Here is a 17273-nt window from a genome sequence, read left to right on the forward strand (position 1 = left end):
AAGGCCGGAACTTATATATTTGTCCCTACCAAGAGTTAAGCTCACAATAAATATTTTGATTTCTAATACATAAGGTCGCGTATAGAATTTGACGATTTCGACTGTTACGGACGTTGTAGTTGTCGCGGTGTGAATTAATTACAACATTGCACAACTCATACATATTGATAGTAATGTAAATAACTTAAATATAGATATATTTGGATTCTAAACTATATAAGGAGATGACATTATGTAATTTATGATCAAATATGTACTAAAATATATGATTTTCATCTATCTTAATTGAAAAAATATTTGGATTCTATGTCTATTGTCATGAACATTATGTTACATAAATAGCTCCTCAGGCCGGACACTTGCTTTCTATCTTTAAATGGTTTACCCAAAACCAGAGGGTTAAGGCTCTCACCTTCTTTTCAAATCAAAGAAAGAAGAGCCCGGACCTTTCCCACCTCCCTCAATTTTTAGTATTTATTTCTTTTATCCTTTTTATTGCGGCCGTAACGGTGTTTTGTCACGGCTGTAACGGCATTTCGTGATCTTTGTTCACTTTGTAAAAACTGTAAAAAACAGCAACATTGGCTACTAATACCTTTTTGTTGCGGCCTTTTTCTCGGTAACAGACTGTTTTTTAAAACCTTGCATCGAATATACGTATTTTTATAAATACTTATCACTTATGATCCATAAAGAGTGTCCCGATAGCACTCGTTAACATTTATATTTTACAAAATGAATTTTATTATTTTGTTATTAACTTTTTTTTGTATAAAGCAAGTGTGGGTTTGCACGGGGTGGAGGGAGTGGGGCCGAAGGAGGTTGTGGTTGGCGAGGGGGCTACATTGAGAGAGGTGAGGGAGGGAGAGGTGGTGGTTCGGTGGGTGTCAAGAAGGGGAAGGGGGTCCCGTGTGAGGGTGAGGGGGAGGTTGTGGTGAGAAATGGAGAGGGGCAGTGGAAGAAGGGAGGGAGACGGGGTTAGCTCGGCCTCGTGACCTTAATGGGGTGCATGTCAAGAATCTGGTGATCTGGTGAGAATGTATAGGTCTCAGAAGGACGACTTGAAGTGGTCTAGAAATGGTTTGGTGGAAACGGTGATCAAAGAGGAGGCTATACCGTTAATTCGGAGTACAGTGGAAGACATGGGTTTTAATGACCTTAACATTATTCCTTTGGGAGGGGATAAAGTGTTTATTCACAGTTTATCGGAGGCAGATGTTATGAAAATAGTGGGTGATGCAAAACAATTCTTTGATCATATTTTTTCTAATATTGTACGATGGGATAAGAAGGTGATGCCTTTTCAGGGAGGTGCTTGACTGAGACTGTATGGGTTACCTTTACATGCATGGAATGAAAAATGCTTCAAGCTTTGTGTTCTTGATTGTAGATGTTACTTACGTAGGGACAACTTCTCCTTGAGTAGGAAACACTTTGATTTTGCTCGGGTATTGATTGTAATGTCTTCTTTGGATGTTGTGAACATGGTTGATAAGATTTTGGTTTACAGCGTGTTAATAGAGATTAAAATTATTGATGAATGGAGATTTAATTTGGGAGAGGATGATTGCATGTTTGAAGAGGATGATGGGTCTAAGTCTTCTTACTCATATCATGCAGATGTGCAAGGGGATCTTGAAGCTGGTAATCATGTTGATATTTTGGTTGATAAAATTGTGGAAGAGTTAGCAGAGGAGGAACATAATGACTTGCATAATCTACACATTGTTCATCATGTGCAAGTGGAATCGAAAACTACGGCGCTTAATGATTTCCAAGCTACTATGGTAGATTAGCCAAGGAGTCCGGATAGTTATGAGTCTGTGTCACATATGGCTTCCTCTTTTCTATATGTAGTTCAAGCTATGGATGTTGCTCCGTAAGTTCTTAAGATTACTCTCCGCTGGCCGTGTAATGGTGCTCCGGTAGATGGTGATGCATAAAGGTTACAAGAAGCAGCGACGCTTGTTTCCATCGCAAATGTACCTATAGATAAGGTTCGACTCGGCCGTGAAGAATTTGTACAACTTTATGTCCACCAGGTGTTGCTCGTTCCACTTTGTCCGGTCCATGGAGCATGGAGTGGCTAATTGATCATAATCATGACGACACGGGTTTAATTTTTTTTTCTCTACTAAAAAGAAGTCTAAGAAGCCTGTGAGGTTGGGTGATGGTATGTGTAAGGGGTTTGGTTAAACTCCTTATAAGTGTGACTTATATAAGAAATGTGTTTAGTAAATAACACTAATTAGTTAGCAAAGTTACTAAACACGTTATTGAGCTTACTGAAGCCCAATAGTGACTTCTGACTTGCAGAACACACAAGGAGTTCTATAAATAGAACCCTGGTGCTGAAGTCTTGGTTATACATTTTTGGAGAAACCCTAGTTCTCTAAAACTTTTTATTCCTTGGCTAGCACCGAGACTTGGATGAGCACCGTTCGTGTGGACTTGCTAGAGGCTTTGTTGTTTGTTGCTTGTTTGCTGCGATCATGATTCTAGATTCCACACTTCGAGGTAACAACTGAATCACTGATACTTGTGTAATTCGTAATGATCCAAGGAAAGAAAATCGAAAATTTTATCCGCTGCTTTATTCTGTTACAATTCGATTTTCCTTCACTTTGGTCTTTCTTCGGCTTTGGTAAGTTCTCTTCCCTTTTTGGTTGATGATTCAGGTGTATCACCCCCTTTCTTGAATCTTCTTGACACCTTTCTTCCTCTTTTTCGTTGAATCACCTCCTTTATTACTTATTTGGGCTTGTGATGCTTGATGAGTATATTTATCCACTAGACTTATTTCGGTCAACCTAATTTCTTAATTCTCTAAAGAACTTTGTAATTCTTTAAGAGTTTGTTTGTGAGTTTGGGGGAAGGGAGGGGAGAGTTTGGAAAAGAAGGAAAGAGTAAGTGGAAGAAATAGATGACATCGAGAGAATGGGCTTTAGCGGCTTATTTATCTTCAAAATATAAAATCTTCCTCATTTGAGGAACTAAAAAATTGTATTAGAGGAGGGTTTTGGGTGGTTTGAGAAAGTTTATATGAATTCTTCAAATTTAATATATGTTTTTTTTTTTTTTTTTGTTAAAATATGTTGTTTTAATATTCTTAAAAAAATATTCTTAAAATTAAAAATATAGTAATCATAATCATTAATTTATCACTCTCACTACCAAAATAAAAATTAATTTATCACTCTCTTAAAAAATACTCTTTCAACAATTGATTTGCCAGTTTTCTCATATACTTATGTCTTCCCAAAACACTTCATTCCCCTTTTAACAAATGTGATGCTTGATGAGTATATTATCTACTAGACTTATTTCAGTCGACCTAAGTTCTTAATCCTCCAAAGAACTTTGTAATTCTTCAAGAGTCACGGTAACAATATCTTTGGTGCCTTCAATTGCACACACAAAGTAACTGAATTCTCATACAAAAAATTCTTTATTATCTTTTTTGTCTTTTACTCTTTGCTTTGTAATCTAAGGAAAAAATTATTAAAAAAGAAGAAGTTAGGATAATTTAGAAATTCAAAATGAAAAATAAATAATTTATAGTATGAGTCAAACTAATATGATACGAACCATTAAAAATGTTCCAGATGTGGAATCTTACCATTTTTAACAAAATAATTAATTTCTTAATAATAAAATATAGAGAATAAATATAATATTTTATTAAAATTTATTAAAATTAGTAAGATTTACCTTTGAACTGTGTCCACATATCAGACGTCCTCATATAGTATTATTTAAAATTTAGGTAATTATTTTTAGCTTAATGTTAATTATGGCAGAATAAAATTTATATTTCATATATATTTAATTTAAGCTATTATAAAAAAAATATATTCAGAAATAAGCTTTAATGTCATCTTGACGCAATAACATTAATGGATTTGGGTTGACTTAGTGGTATTGGCTTGAGACTTAGGAGTATGGTCTACTCAATTCTCTTCGGTGTCAATTTGGGTTGACTAGTTTACCTTAAAAAAATAGTTTTTCCCTCAAATAACATTTATGGACTTGGACTTTTGCTAATTATTTCTTTCTCTCTATGCCAATTTGGATTGGATTGTTTAGCTTCTTCAACAAAAAAAAAAAAAAAAAGTTTTTCCCTCAAAAAACATTTATGGACTTAGTTTTGTTAATTATTTTTTTTATAATTAATACAAACTATATTTTTTTTATTTGTAAAAAAAGTTTTTCTATAAAAATGTTATTATGTCATTTTTTGGTTTTTCTTTTTTGTTTTTCTTTTTCAACAAGCAAAAATGGATTATATAGTAACAATAACGAATCTGCATCTCAAGCACAAGACGTGCCAACAGAAAACGGCTAAAGTTTACAAAAGAGACCAAACCACAAAACAATAATGACTAACCAATACCCATACAAGCAAGTGGGCACGCCATCCAACTATGAACACCTAATACAAAACGGCATTAGCTGCCTTCAACCACCAGTACGAGTGAAATTTAACTTTATCCAACAGTTGGTGTATATTATTTTCCTTGTTGCTAAAAATTCTATTATTACGTTCATTCCACAATACCAAACACATAAAAGTCATATGAGTTGCATAAATGATCTTCGTGTTGCCGACCCTCCTGTTGAATAAGTAAGCTGAAGAAAATGGTCAGGAATGCTATGCAGATCAACCCCAGAAGCTCCAATCCAGCCACGAACTGAATGCCATAAGTCTCAGAAAACGCTACAAGAGAAGAATAAATGATGAGCCGTTTCCACTTCCCAACACTCGGTCACACAAACTTGCGCCTCCTGAGAAATAATCCCACGAGCCACCAAATTTGCCTTAGTTGGCAACCGGTTACGGAGAAGTCTCCATGCGAGAATAGAGAAATCACTTTTTTATTATTTAAAAAAAGAGAAAAATAAATCACTTTTTTTAACGAATAAAATTATACCATTTTATTTTCAAACAATAATTAAAGTTTAACTTATAAGTTGTTTATGAAATTTTATTTATATAAGGATATTATTAAGAATTATCAACTATATATAATTTAATTTAAATTTTTTAAAAGACATTCATGTTAATATGTTAAAACAATGACATGCTTTCAGTAAATTACTATCTTTCAATACGTTATTTTTTGATACTATCTTTTTTTTTTTTTTTGTGGTGGTCAGGATTTGAATCTCAGACGTTGCATATATTATGCATTGTTTCTACCAAATTATAAACTAAGCGCACGAGAACATTTTTTTAATATTATCTTTCAATAATAGTAGATTTTATAAAAAAAAAACTTTAGAGAGCGAAAATTACCTTTTAAATTCATCAGCTTAATTTCATTTTAAAAATATTACTACCAAATTGTTTTGTCAGTCCGTGCAAATCCATATATTATTAATTCAACTATTTTGAGACAAAATTATTTCTGTTTAAAAGTACACACACTTTTGTTTTCATTAAAATTATGCATGCTTGAAAGTATATATTTTTAAAACCTAGTATATGGTCTAATGACCAATTCATTTGAGAAGTTCAATCTCATCGTCTATTTGCGAGAACCCCATTTAAAACAAAATTTTGTATAGAATAACTCACTGAAAGAAAAGTATATTTTCGTATACTAATAAACCATGAGGATTTATTTTGTAATCATAAAGTAATTCATTATATTGTATGGTGGACAAAGCTACAAATACGACAATGAGAGCCATGTCTAATGAGAGTTGCAACATATCTAAAATTTATTATGAGAAAAAAAAAGAAGTAACGATACATTAAACCAAAAGGACATAAAATGTTCATTCACCATTCAAAGGTGAAGCAGGAGATCCAAATGCTCATTATCATCATTTTCATTTGCATCATCAGCTTCAGTCACTGGGCTTGTAGGAATTGTATCCTTGAAAAGAAGTAGCTCTTTCGTTTCAGTTTGTATTGCTTCGGAACCATTATTAGGGGGTATCATTGATCTATTCCTAGCTTCACTATCTCGAATGTTGAACACACGATGACTCGTTGATGTATCACGAGTTGAATCCCAATTAGCATTTCCAGAAGAAAGAATGCTCAAATCATTATTGTTAATAGGATGAAATGGAGGACGAGTTTCACTCGGAATAGAGCCATCATTCACATTGTGAAATCTATTCGTATTACCACTTGGACGAAGGTTGAAATTGTTGGATAAATGATAATTATTCCTACGTATTGAACCCTCTCCATATGGAAGATATCGAGAGTTCCTTTGATTCTGAAAAATTGGTCTTGAAGGATTTTGAGACCAATTTGCAGAAGCTTGGGAACCATCAACATTGGATGAGCTCATATGTTGTTGTGAGCTACTTGTTAGACCCGAGCCTAAGGGAAGTGCTCGATGTTGTTGATGGCTACTTGTTAGACCCGAGCCTAAGGGCAATGCTCGATGTTGTTGATGGCTACTTGTTAGACCCGAGCCTAAGGGAAGTGCTCGATGTTGTTGTGGGCTACTTGTTAGACCCAAGCCTAAGGGAAGTGCTCGATGTTGTTGTCTCATATGTTGTTGTGGGATACTTGTTATACCCGAGCCTAAGGGCAGTGCTCGATGTTGTTGGTGGCTACTTGTTATACCCGAGCCTAAGGGCAGTGCTTGATGTTGTTGCGGGCTACTTGTAAGACCTGAGCCTAAGGGCAGTGCTCGCATATGTTGTTGGTGGCTACTTGTTAAACCCGAGCCTAAGGGCAGTGCTCGATGTTGTTGGTGGCTACTTGTTAGACCCGAGCCTAAGGGTAGTGCTTGATGTTGTTGCGGGCTACTTGTTAGACCGGAGCCTAAGGGCAGTGCTCGCATATGTTGTTGTGCGCTACTTGTTAGACCCGAGCCTAAGGGCATTGCTTGATGTTGTTGGTGGCTACTTGTTAGACCCGAGCCTAAGGGCAGTGCTCGATGTTGCTGTGGGATACTTGTTAGACCCGAGCCTAAGGGTAGTGCTCGACCATAACGAGCTACTGTCATGAATGATCTACTATCATTGGCAGAAAAGGGAAAATTCGTCATTGACAGAGCTGTAGCATCAACACTGTTGTTCATGTGGTACCTCTCTGCATTTGACATGTGAAACAAATATTAACTTAAAGTAGTAGTAGTAATAATAATAATAATAATAAAGCCAACAAAAACAACAACAACAGCAACAACAACAATAATTATTATAATAATAACGATTTCGTTGTTTATTTTTTTACGTTATTTTCATAATTTTGATCGATTTGCATATAAATTTTTAAGATTCGATTTTATATGGATAAGAGCTCTTACTGTTCAAATCTATTGTCCTTCACTCAGGTTTTTGTATGAATTTTAGATTTGATCCGTCAAAGTTCACTTGCAAATGAACCAAATAATACTGATAATTTATAGTGGGTTATTCCATTGACATAAAACCTTATTTTTAAGATATGACATTTTAAAAAAAAAAAAGGACATTAATAACAAGAATGATACCTTGGTTGAAATTGTTGACGCCCATTAGATTATAATTTTGGGGTCTTTGTTGCATGGTTTGTGCTGTTGTGAGGAGACCATTTTCTGATTGATGGTTATTGCGAGTTTGAGTACCAGGATGAACATGACGGGTATTGTCATTGTTATCAGTTATTTCTCTACGCAAAGCCCAAAAATTATTCACCATGGCTATGAAAAATAATACTCTAAAGTAAGCTCAAGAAAATTCAGAAGTGACTAGTTGACTATATGATAAAAATTTCACAGTCCCGAACTCTTTATAGTGCTTTAAATAAAGTATATAAGGAAGGTCGTATAATATGAATGTCTTGATACACGTAACGAGAGTTGGTGACTCGATACACGTAATGAAAGTTGGTCAAAACAATGTATAAAAAATTATACATAAGTCAAATCATATTTTACCATTTTATACCGTCATAATATTCTTTGAATAAAACAGTGTATAACTTAGGAATACCGTCTACGGTTTTTGTTTTTATTAAATTTTTACTCTGAATCAACTTTGAGGCTATTAATTACATTGTATCATAATTAATATTTCAAGATAGAAATATATAAAATAAAAAGTAAAAAAGATAGAAAATAAAAGCCCATGAGAAAATTTAGGAAAATCATTTGGAAAGGAATGATGTAAATGCAATATAATTTTTTTTTTAATATTACTTCTAGAATTTTGTAATACCTTATACGATTTTAAGTATTGTCGATAGACCCTACAAACCAATACAATTTTTTTTAACATGTTTTAGTATGACGGAAATAAACTAAATGAAAACTAGACTCTAAAAAATAAAAATAAAAAATGACTCAACTAGGACTAAATATTTTTGGTATTTTTAAATTTTTTGATTTTTTTGGTATTTTTAAAACAGAAAAATAAATTGCGGAAAAAATAAATGACCGAAAAATAAAAGATAGATAAAAATAAGTAATTTAAATTGTTTATTCAAAAATATCAACAATACCCGGCAACGGCGCCAAAAACTTGATGCACGGTCAGACTAATGACAAGTGTACCAATCGTTTACCAAGTAATAAATTGATAAGTAGAAAATCGTATCCACATGGATTGTCCTTTTGTCCAAACAATTCGCGTTACTTATTTTTATTAACTTGACGATATAAAAGTTAAGGGTTAAAAAGAATTGCAATTTTTATCTGTTTGCAAGTTTACCTGTTTTGTTTGCAGAAAAGTAAGCAACGGTTAGGATTCTTCGAATCATGGGCGGTTCTACCGTGTGGCGACCCTGGGCGGTCGCCCGGGCTCGATCGATAATTTTTTCACATTAGACTCAACCCAAAAGCCCATTAACACATTTACAAAATGAAAAATTTGGGCAATCTGAAAATTGTCACATGTAAATAGGTCTTTGAATTTTATTTAGCACACTATTGACAGTTTCATCTCTCTTATTTTAACGGGTTAATTGTTCAAATTGACTCTGTAATATACTTTATGTTTGAAAAATGACCCAATAAAATACAAAACATATATTCTAGCACTGTAACTTGAATTTCTTCTTATTTAATTTTGATCACCCTATAATATACGTGTAGTCTAAAAATGTGACCTACATGTTGAATTTTTTCACTATTTTTTTCTTACATGTTTAGCACGTTAAAATATAGCTTTGCACAAAATTAAATTTCTTCGACCAGGGATAAATTAATTATGAATTTTTATTCCCTCATAATTATGAATTTCTTAAACAATTTATAATTAATTTGTATCTCGTTTAAAATTTACAAAATTTCATTGTGAAGGTTTCTTATCATGTTCTAGTCATACCTACAAAATTAGGGAACTAAATTTGACTTGTGGGTATAAGCTTACGCGGAACAAAATTTCAATTTTGCATGTTTCAGTTGAAAAATCAAAATAAATTTAAACGACTTCGAAATGCTATGAAACTTTACAAATCCCTTTTATGTATTTTTATAGATGTCTTTGCAAATAATGAGCTCAAAATTTGATTTATAGATCGAGATTTCTGTTGTTTTCTTTTTTGAGCTTTTGACACTTTAAAAATTCATAATTAATTTGTCGTTTGTCGAAAATTTATAATTTTTTTGTTAAAGCCATATTTTAACGTTCTTAACTCGCCGCTGGGAAATCATGAAAAAATTCAATCTCTCAGTTGCTTTTTTGGACTTCACGTATCTTACAGGTTATAAATAATAAAAATCTCGAATTACATGGTCAGAATACATGTTGTTATTTAATTACAGGGACAATTTTCAGACTTCACGTATATTACGTGGTCAATTTCAATTAATAACCCTATTTTAAATTGTACTTTTGTTGATAAAATGATAAACCTCTTTTATTTTGATTTTTTTTAGGTAAAATAATAAAAATAAAAATAATAATTGATTTATGACTGTTTATATATTATTTCACATGTGAATTTACGATTAATTTTTTGCCCGGGCTCCATAAATTTCCTGGCTCCGCCACTGCTTCGAATCTAGGATTTTGGAGAGAAGATGCAAGAAGGCATAGTAAGAAGAATCTAAAGAGAGATTTCACCGTAGGAAATCATCAATTTCACAAAACTAGAGGTAAGGGGGAGTCTCTATTCACCATAAGACTGTATGAACATATGGGTAGCGAAAGACTTTTGTTTTCCATTATTTTTCATAATCTTCATGATTGAATTTTTTATTAATATTTGGTTATAGCATGATTATCCTATTTGAGTTTATCGTTATTAAACTTTCTATAATAATATTTTTAATCTTTTGAGATTTTTTTTGTTTAAATATATGCGATTGATATTATTGATCAATCATCCATGTTTCGGTTAAATATTTTTGGTGTGGCGTGATACATATTTGAGATGGATTTAATTTTACCTATTGTTTACAAAGCCTATTTGATATACATGACACTGATGCCTATCCATGCCTACATGAATTGTTTTTGTTATCGATGCCTATTTGTGAATCGGTCTTAAAATAAATAAATAAACAAATAATGTTCTTTTCCTTGATTTATTATCGGTGCCAATTTCCTTGTTCTGTTGATATTATTGATTCACTTATCTGTTCATATATGAAAATTTGAAAGAATGGTTGAACTCTAGTTTTACTTTCCGCTGTAAGACATTTAGGATCCTTTGCTATCTCTTAGTTTCATTCACTATTGAATTGATAGTTAATTAATTGGAAACATGACTTTAGTGGAATTTCTTGTACTTCATAATGTTGCAACTTGACAAGAATTGTGTTGTCTTATTTTATTGCTTAGTTAGCCTTTTAGCTAAAGAGATTATATTCTGTTTTATCTAATCATGTTTTGATCCTTATGACTTGCTCAGATTGATTACACATGTTTTTTTTAATAGTAACTCACATGTGGAAAAATTGAATTAATTCATGTATTATTCGACGATGAATAATTGATGTGTCATTCAACGATGTGTAAATGATAAAATATTTGAAAATGAAAATGTTGATGATTTATTTATTGATGTATTATTTGACGATGTGTTATTTAAAGATGTGTGATTTAGAGATGTGTTATATAAAGATCTACCATATGAAGATGTGTTATTTAAAGATGTGTATTTGTTGAATCATTTTAAAGATGTGCATTTGTTGAGTCATTATTTGGTGTTCATGCATTCATGGTCAGTCCGATTTAAAGATGTGTTTAAAGATGTGGGATAAATCAGTAATATAACTCTAATATCCAAAACCGGTACCACATGCATATAAAGTCGAGTTAGAGACATTGCATACATAACTGCATGTCTATTTGAAGATGTGTAATTAAAAGATGTGATATTTTAAAATGTGTAACTATTTAAAGATACGATATTCAATGATATGCTTCTATATGATTATGTGTGAATGATTGTATTTTACTAATGTCTACTTGATATTCTTAAATGTTGTTGATGCTTATATGCTATTATATAAGATGTTGATTGATGTCAGTTTGATTTTTTATTAATTGAAATTTTATATTTAAATGTGAATATTATCTGACGGTGATGCATACATACCTAAATGTAATTGAAGTGTTCTTTTTATCTCGATCTAGACATGTGTTTATACATTTCTAATGTTGAATATATTCTCACCCTCTAGTGGCGGGTTGGGTGCCTGCATCCTTGCGTAGATTTGCAGGAAGAAGAAGTTTAGTTGCAGTGAGTCTCTGAGGATGGCTTCAAAAAAGTGACGGACACTTAACAAATGGTTTTGTTTTGTTAGTCAAAGAAATGTAAGGATTGATCAGTTAGCAGAGAATTTAATCAGAAGCATTAGAAAGTAGTAAATTGGAGTTGAAGTTTCTTAGTGCATGAAATAGCAGTGGTGGGATGGGCAAGTGAAAGGATGTACATTACATAGTTAGTGAAACGGAGAAGAAAGGAATCAGAAGAACATAGAAGTGTGGTTTGTTTTGGAAGGTGCCACCACCTCAGAATATTATGTGACTTGAAATTTTTTGGATTACATAGATGTAGATACAGAATAAAGATTAAATTGAACTAATTAATGTACATAAAGAATAGGAATATTAAAAAACAGAACTAACATATTTATACAATATAAGTTCAGATCCACAATTGATCCAAACATGTTCTTTTCTGCTCTGTCACATTTTTCAGTACACATCATCTATGTTTTTACCCAGAGGGAAAGGACACAGAGACAAGGTGACCTGAACATCAGCATAACCTATATTTACTTTCACAAAAAAAATTCACTGCCTCTTCGCTAATGTCTTCATTAGCCCTTTGATAATCTTTGAAAACCAAATCAAGTTCATAACTGACAGCACCACCGGTACAACAACAACTAGTATTTGCCCAAATGGGTGCATCTGCTGAACCTGTTATATCATTGAATATTGGCATTAGACCCTCAGATTTACCATGCAAATTTTGCTTGACCGGAAATTACAGAAGAGATTACAAAAGAAATGAATGAAAATTATTCCGAATCCCAAACAACAGTACAAGTCTACAGTATTTATCACAAACATGTTGCAAAAAAAGACCACATTTGACTTAAGTATAGTTAGAAAACCTATACAAATATTTATCAAGTGGTAGTCAGAGGATAAAATACGAACTATGTGTATGCATGGTGAAGATCAGAGTATATAGTCATGTGACTTGCCACTAATCTCTAATCCATGCATGTAAAATCCAATATTCAAGATTCACTCCTACCACATCTCAACAAAACCAAATGGAGAAAATATACCACTAAACTAAATACTGTCCTTTGCACCTAAAATTTGTAGGCCAAGATCCAACTTCTTCCCCACATGAAAACAACAAATTACTCCCTTATAGTACATCATAGAAATAGATGTTGAGAAAGCGATCTTGTAGGAAAAAAATGGATGCATGTTCTGTGTCAATTATCATAGAAGTAAATATGAAGTTACATTAACAGACCAAAATTTCAGAATAAAGAGCTGTCTGCTACAAAAGCACCAGAGACACAAGACAATTCTTAAACTCAGTGCGTCGGTAGTTATTACCTGATCAAAGTGCAAGTAAGCATGATAAAACATGTACACGAACAAAAGTATTCTGGCAACCTGCAAATAATTTCGGTAAGCATGATAAAACATGTACACGAACATAAATTTGATTCACAAATATATTTAAATCTGCAATGATTTGACCTACCAGCCAAGCAATGAATATCACAACCCCATTGATGAGATAAGCTTTTGACCTTTTCATTCCAGCTACATCAAGATACCTTCACAAACAAAATACGGAAATCATCAACAAATAAAAAAAAAAATCACGACATAATGGAGTTCAAATTTCAGTGCAAGAATACCATCTCAAATTGATTCCAGGAGTTGTTGTCTCAGAGATGAGAACCATGTATGTGTACAGCTGTCCTTCTCCACTCAACATTGAATAGGCTACTGCTACTAAAGAAAAGAGATGATGAATCACCTGAACCAAATATGAAGTCACATTAAATCATCTCCAGATGTGTTGCTATCAAGGGAACAATCTTAAATTCAAATAGGAGGCTTCAGCTAAATAAATTATGTTCATCAAAAGACATGATCCTTACATACTCATATCCACCAAGAGCAGGAAAAAACCAAAATATCATTCCCAGGTCAGCCATGAAGTAACCAACAGAAACCTGTCGCAATAAATAAAATAAAACGTAAGTAATACAGACTTCATGACCAGATGAAGAAAAAAAAGTGTTTCCAAGAAAAATATGAGCTACAATTCTTAACACGTTAATTAAGTTTTTCTACAGTGGCTCTATTAGCAAAATGAAGGCAGTGATAATTCCATATTTGATTTAAATAATTACTAACAGATAGAAAGAATTACTAAAAAAGGAAATTTTAGCAGAAAATATATATGACCTTAAAATTGTGCATAGGAATAAAAATAATATGATATACATTTGTAATAACATTTGATATTGCTTTTACAAACTACAATGAGACACCAGTATAATGAAAAACTGATGACAACCTTTCTTCTAAAACAACTAGTAAGCCAATTTCATTCATCACACATCCTGGATTCATATGGTTCACATTATATTAGTCTGGTTTTTTCTTCAGCATGAACCTTATTGGTCGATTGTTTTGCATTTATTAGTTGGTTTATCCAAGATATCTTTTGGGTCTAATTATGTTAAATGTGACACTCTCTCTTTCAAATGTTGTAATTGTAATAAACTTGAAGCTTAGTAAGCTTTAGCTTGAGGGGGAGTGTTATTATATAAGAATATCTTATAATATATTTGATACTATGTTAGAGTAGTTTACTTCCTAATTTTAGTTTCTATATTATAGTATTTTAGCTTATCACTTAGAATTAGTTTTCATATTACTTGGCTATTACTACGCTTCATTTCCTTATTTCCCTATTTGTTTAGATTGCGAGTTCATGTATTCCTAAAAGTAGGGGCTAGTGTGTAGTCTTTTGTAAGAAGTCAGTGACTTGACTTTACTTGACAGTATCAAATATTAGGGGACGTAAACCTGGTTTGATGGCTGGGGTGGAGGAGTTAAGAGCAGCGTGATAAGGAGGTCGAGGGTTCGATCCCAACTCCCCGCGTAGTATTAACAATTACTAATGATACTAACATTGGAAGATTAAAAGAAAGAGTCCGCATCAAGTTGATTATCAATGATATTTCATCGTGGTCGTATTTCTTCTTATTATCCCCCCTAATTTATCTAAAACTCATAACTTCAAATGTTGAAATCCCCTCCTCATTTATGTGATTACTACTATTGTTTACAAAATTGAGTCTTGCAAAGAGGTAAAGAAAAGGAAAACAAAATGAAAAAATACCAAGACCATTCTTACCCCCAGAGCAAACGTAGACAACGCAGAACTCCGTTCTGTAAGAAGTTCAGCTGACTCGCTATCAGAATATAGATTTGAGCAAAACACCAAGTACAAAGACATAGTTGTTATAAAAATGGAATGGATAGTTGACATAGCACTGCGCAGAAAATAGAAAAACAAATCATTAAATTATGTCATCAAAAACAAAAGAAGATATTTCCTACTAAATGAAAAAACTCACTCACCGGTTATTCCACTCAATACGTTGGATTCTAGTGAGGCTGGAATAGCTCTTAAAATGGATAGTGCTAAAAAGCTGAGTAAGATCATAGACCTGGAAAAATAGAAAATTTAGAGTTTTTATTTTTATTTTTATTTTTGGCGAATGAATATTTTGAGATATATGTAACGATAATAACAAATAAAATAATGATAGTAACCTTAAATTGTCTTAAGAAAATACTACAGAAAATAGAATAGTAACATAGTACAGTACAACATACCATCTTGCAAGCAAAAATGCCACCAATAATGGAAGTATATGGTATCAGAGGGTCTGCTAATAAATATTCCTTCACAAACAAATTAGCCTGGTTCTGGTATGATTTGAATTTCATGATTTCTTTAGAAGCCAACATTGCGACACTATCCTTTTAACGATAAATATCTTGAAGTTTGTTCGCGCTTTGCACCTTTTCTCCACTCACCTGTTATATATGAATAATTACAAGATTGAACCTCGATGTCAGCCAGAGATGAACACAACTTGATTTCCTATGAAAACAACTTTCAAGTATAACAACAACTACTACAAAAGTTAAATAACAAGTAGAAAAGAGTTATATGAAATAAAATACATGTCAATTGTGTGACAAATAGGCAATGAAAATAAAACTGATCACGACTTTCTTATAGACAAAGCAAGAATATTCACAGAAGAAAACAAAAGAAATGCAGGTAATTTGATGATGAGATATTCCTTGCAGAAAAGGACATCATGATTCATGATCAAGAATAGAAGTCCACATCAGAAGTCCACATCAGAAGTTAAATAACAACTTCCCAGAAAAACACACATCTTTGCCCATAACAACACTCCTTCCTTCCTTCCTCTTAACTTAAACCTCTGTAACACCAACACTTGCAAAGGAGTGTCCAGTCCGACACGTGCCAGAGTCCACACCAATGTGATTACATTTAATTATATAATTTTTTGAAATTATTATCATGACAGTGTCATGTCCGGTGTCAGTGTCAATGCCACATAGGTCAAAACCTCTGAAATTAATCAAAAGGATAAGAAATGCTTCAAGCCCTTTCTACATACCGAAATTTCACCAACAACCCTGAAAACTCCATCTTAAATTCCAAATGTATATACCAAGCAATGTAAACAAAAAGTAGCAAACAAGCAAGCAACATTACCACAGATCCACCAACTAAACCAACCGAAATAAAACTATTAACATCAGAAATTAAAAAATCACTCGTATCGAGACGGTACACGACAAAAAGAATATACCAGTTAGTAATTAAGTTTGTTCATTAAAACCAATCAAGCTTCAACAGTTATCAGTTACAAATTACGATTCACTATAATCAATGTATTTAATCAATATATTTAGTAATAATAGCAAGGAGGTTACTATTGTTAATATGAATATGAGTAACAATTACGAAAATCAATGAAAAAAGTTGAGATTAAAGTATGATTAGAAAAACCGAATCGTTTAACGTATGAGAGTAGTGAGAAGATGAAGGAAAAGAGAAACGTACCGATCGCAGTGAGATTTGTGAAAACCCTAAATCGATGGATTGAGATTTTGGGAATGGGAAGAAGTGAGGTATGGTGGAGGAGGAAGATAACAATAGCAACAGAAAACCCACAAACTATGATGTTTCGCAACCGCGTCTTCTTTCTTTTACACTCTCATTATAGTAATAGTTTTCTATATATAACATTCATATTTAATATTTGACAATAGAGTTTAATTGTTTTGTACCTCGATGTAAAATTATTTTATACTATGATGTGTGAACATATCAATCAATTAATATAACAATTTATTGAATATGATAACTCATGCGTTTTTAAATAAACTAAATGATGTAACAAAATATTGTATGTGTAAAATAACTTTACACCGACATTGCAGTTATATTTTTTTTTTTTTTTTATAATATTTGGCAAAAATTAATTGATATTTGATAATAATATAATAACATTTTGGATTTTATACCATTTTTTGTCAAAATCGGTTCAGCTAATACGTAAAAATAGTAGCTTTCGTATTCAGCAATTAATGTAATTTGTTGTATTCATTTTCAATATATATGATAATGATATGCTATTTTGGATTTTCACTTTATTTTAAAATTAAAAAAAGAAAGTGTATATTTTTCAGCATCCATCCAGAAATATTTGAACCATACGTAAGGTTTAACTTAGCTGATAAACATTGATATTATTATGTTGAAC

At 32.3% G+C, this 17273-nt stretch overlaps 1 protein-coding gene across 1 annotated transcript; it reads right to left on the reverse strand.

The window, feature by feature from the left end:
* Window positions 1-11887: 11887 nt before the first annotated feature.
* LOC11436596 (TLC domain-containing protein 4) lies at window positions 11888-16764 on the reverse strand. Its single transcript, XM_003617292.4, has 9 exons — window positions 16571-16764; window positions 15298-15501; window positions 15040-15128; window positions 14813-14951; window positions 13545-13619; window positions 13299-13420; window positions 13139-13214; window positions 12988-13047; window positions 11888-12327 (listed from the first exon to the last, which is right to left on the reverse strand). The coding sequence occupies exons 2-9, from the start codon at window positions 15430-15432 to the stop codon at window positions 12199-12201; spliced, it is 825 nt and encodes a 274-aa protein (XP_003617340.1). The 5' UTR covers window positions 15433-15501; window positions 16571-16764; the 3' UTR covers window positions 11888-12198.
* Window positions 16765-17273: the final 509 nt, after the last annotated feature.

Source organism: Medicago truncatula, chromosome 5 (assembly GCF_003473485.1).
Source record: "Medicago truncatula cultivar Jemalong A17 chromosome 5, MtrunA17r5.0-ANR, whole genome shotgun sequence".
In the NCBI taxonomy this organism is placed as follows: Eukaryota; Viridiplantae; Streptophyta; class Magnoliopsida; order Fabales; family Fabaceae; genus Medicago; species Medicago truncatula.

Coding starts and splice junctions, on each gene's coding strand:
- LOC11436596 (XM_003617292.4), bottom strand. CDS start 15,432: ATGTTGGCTTCTAAAGAAATCATGAAATTCAAATCATACCAGAACCAG. Junction 14,952..15,039: donor CGTATTGAGTGGAATAACCG/GTGAGTGAGTTT, acceptor TTTTCTGCGCAG/TGCTATGTCAACTATCCATT. Junction 13,620..14,812: donor TGTCTACGTTTGCTCTGGGG/GTAAGAATGGTC, acceptor TTATTGCGACAG/GTTTCTGTTGGTTACTTCAT.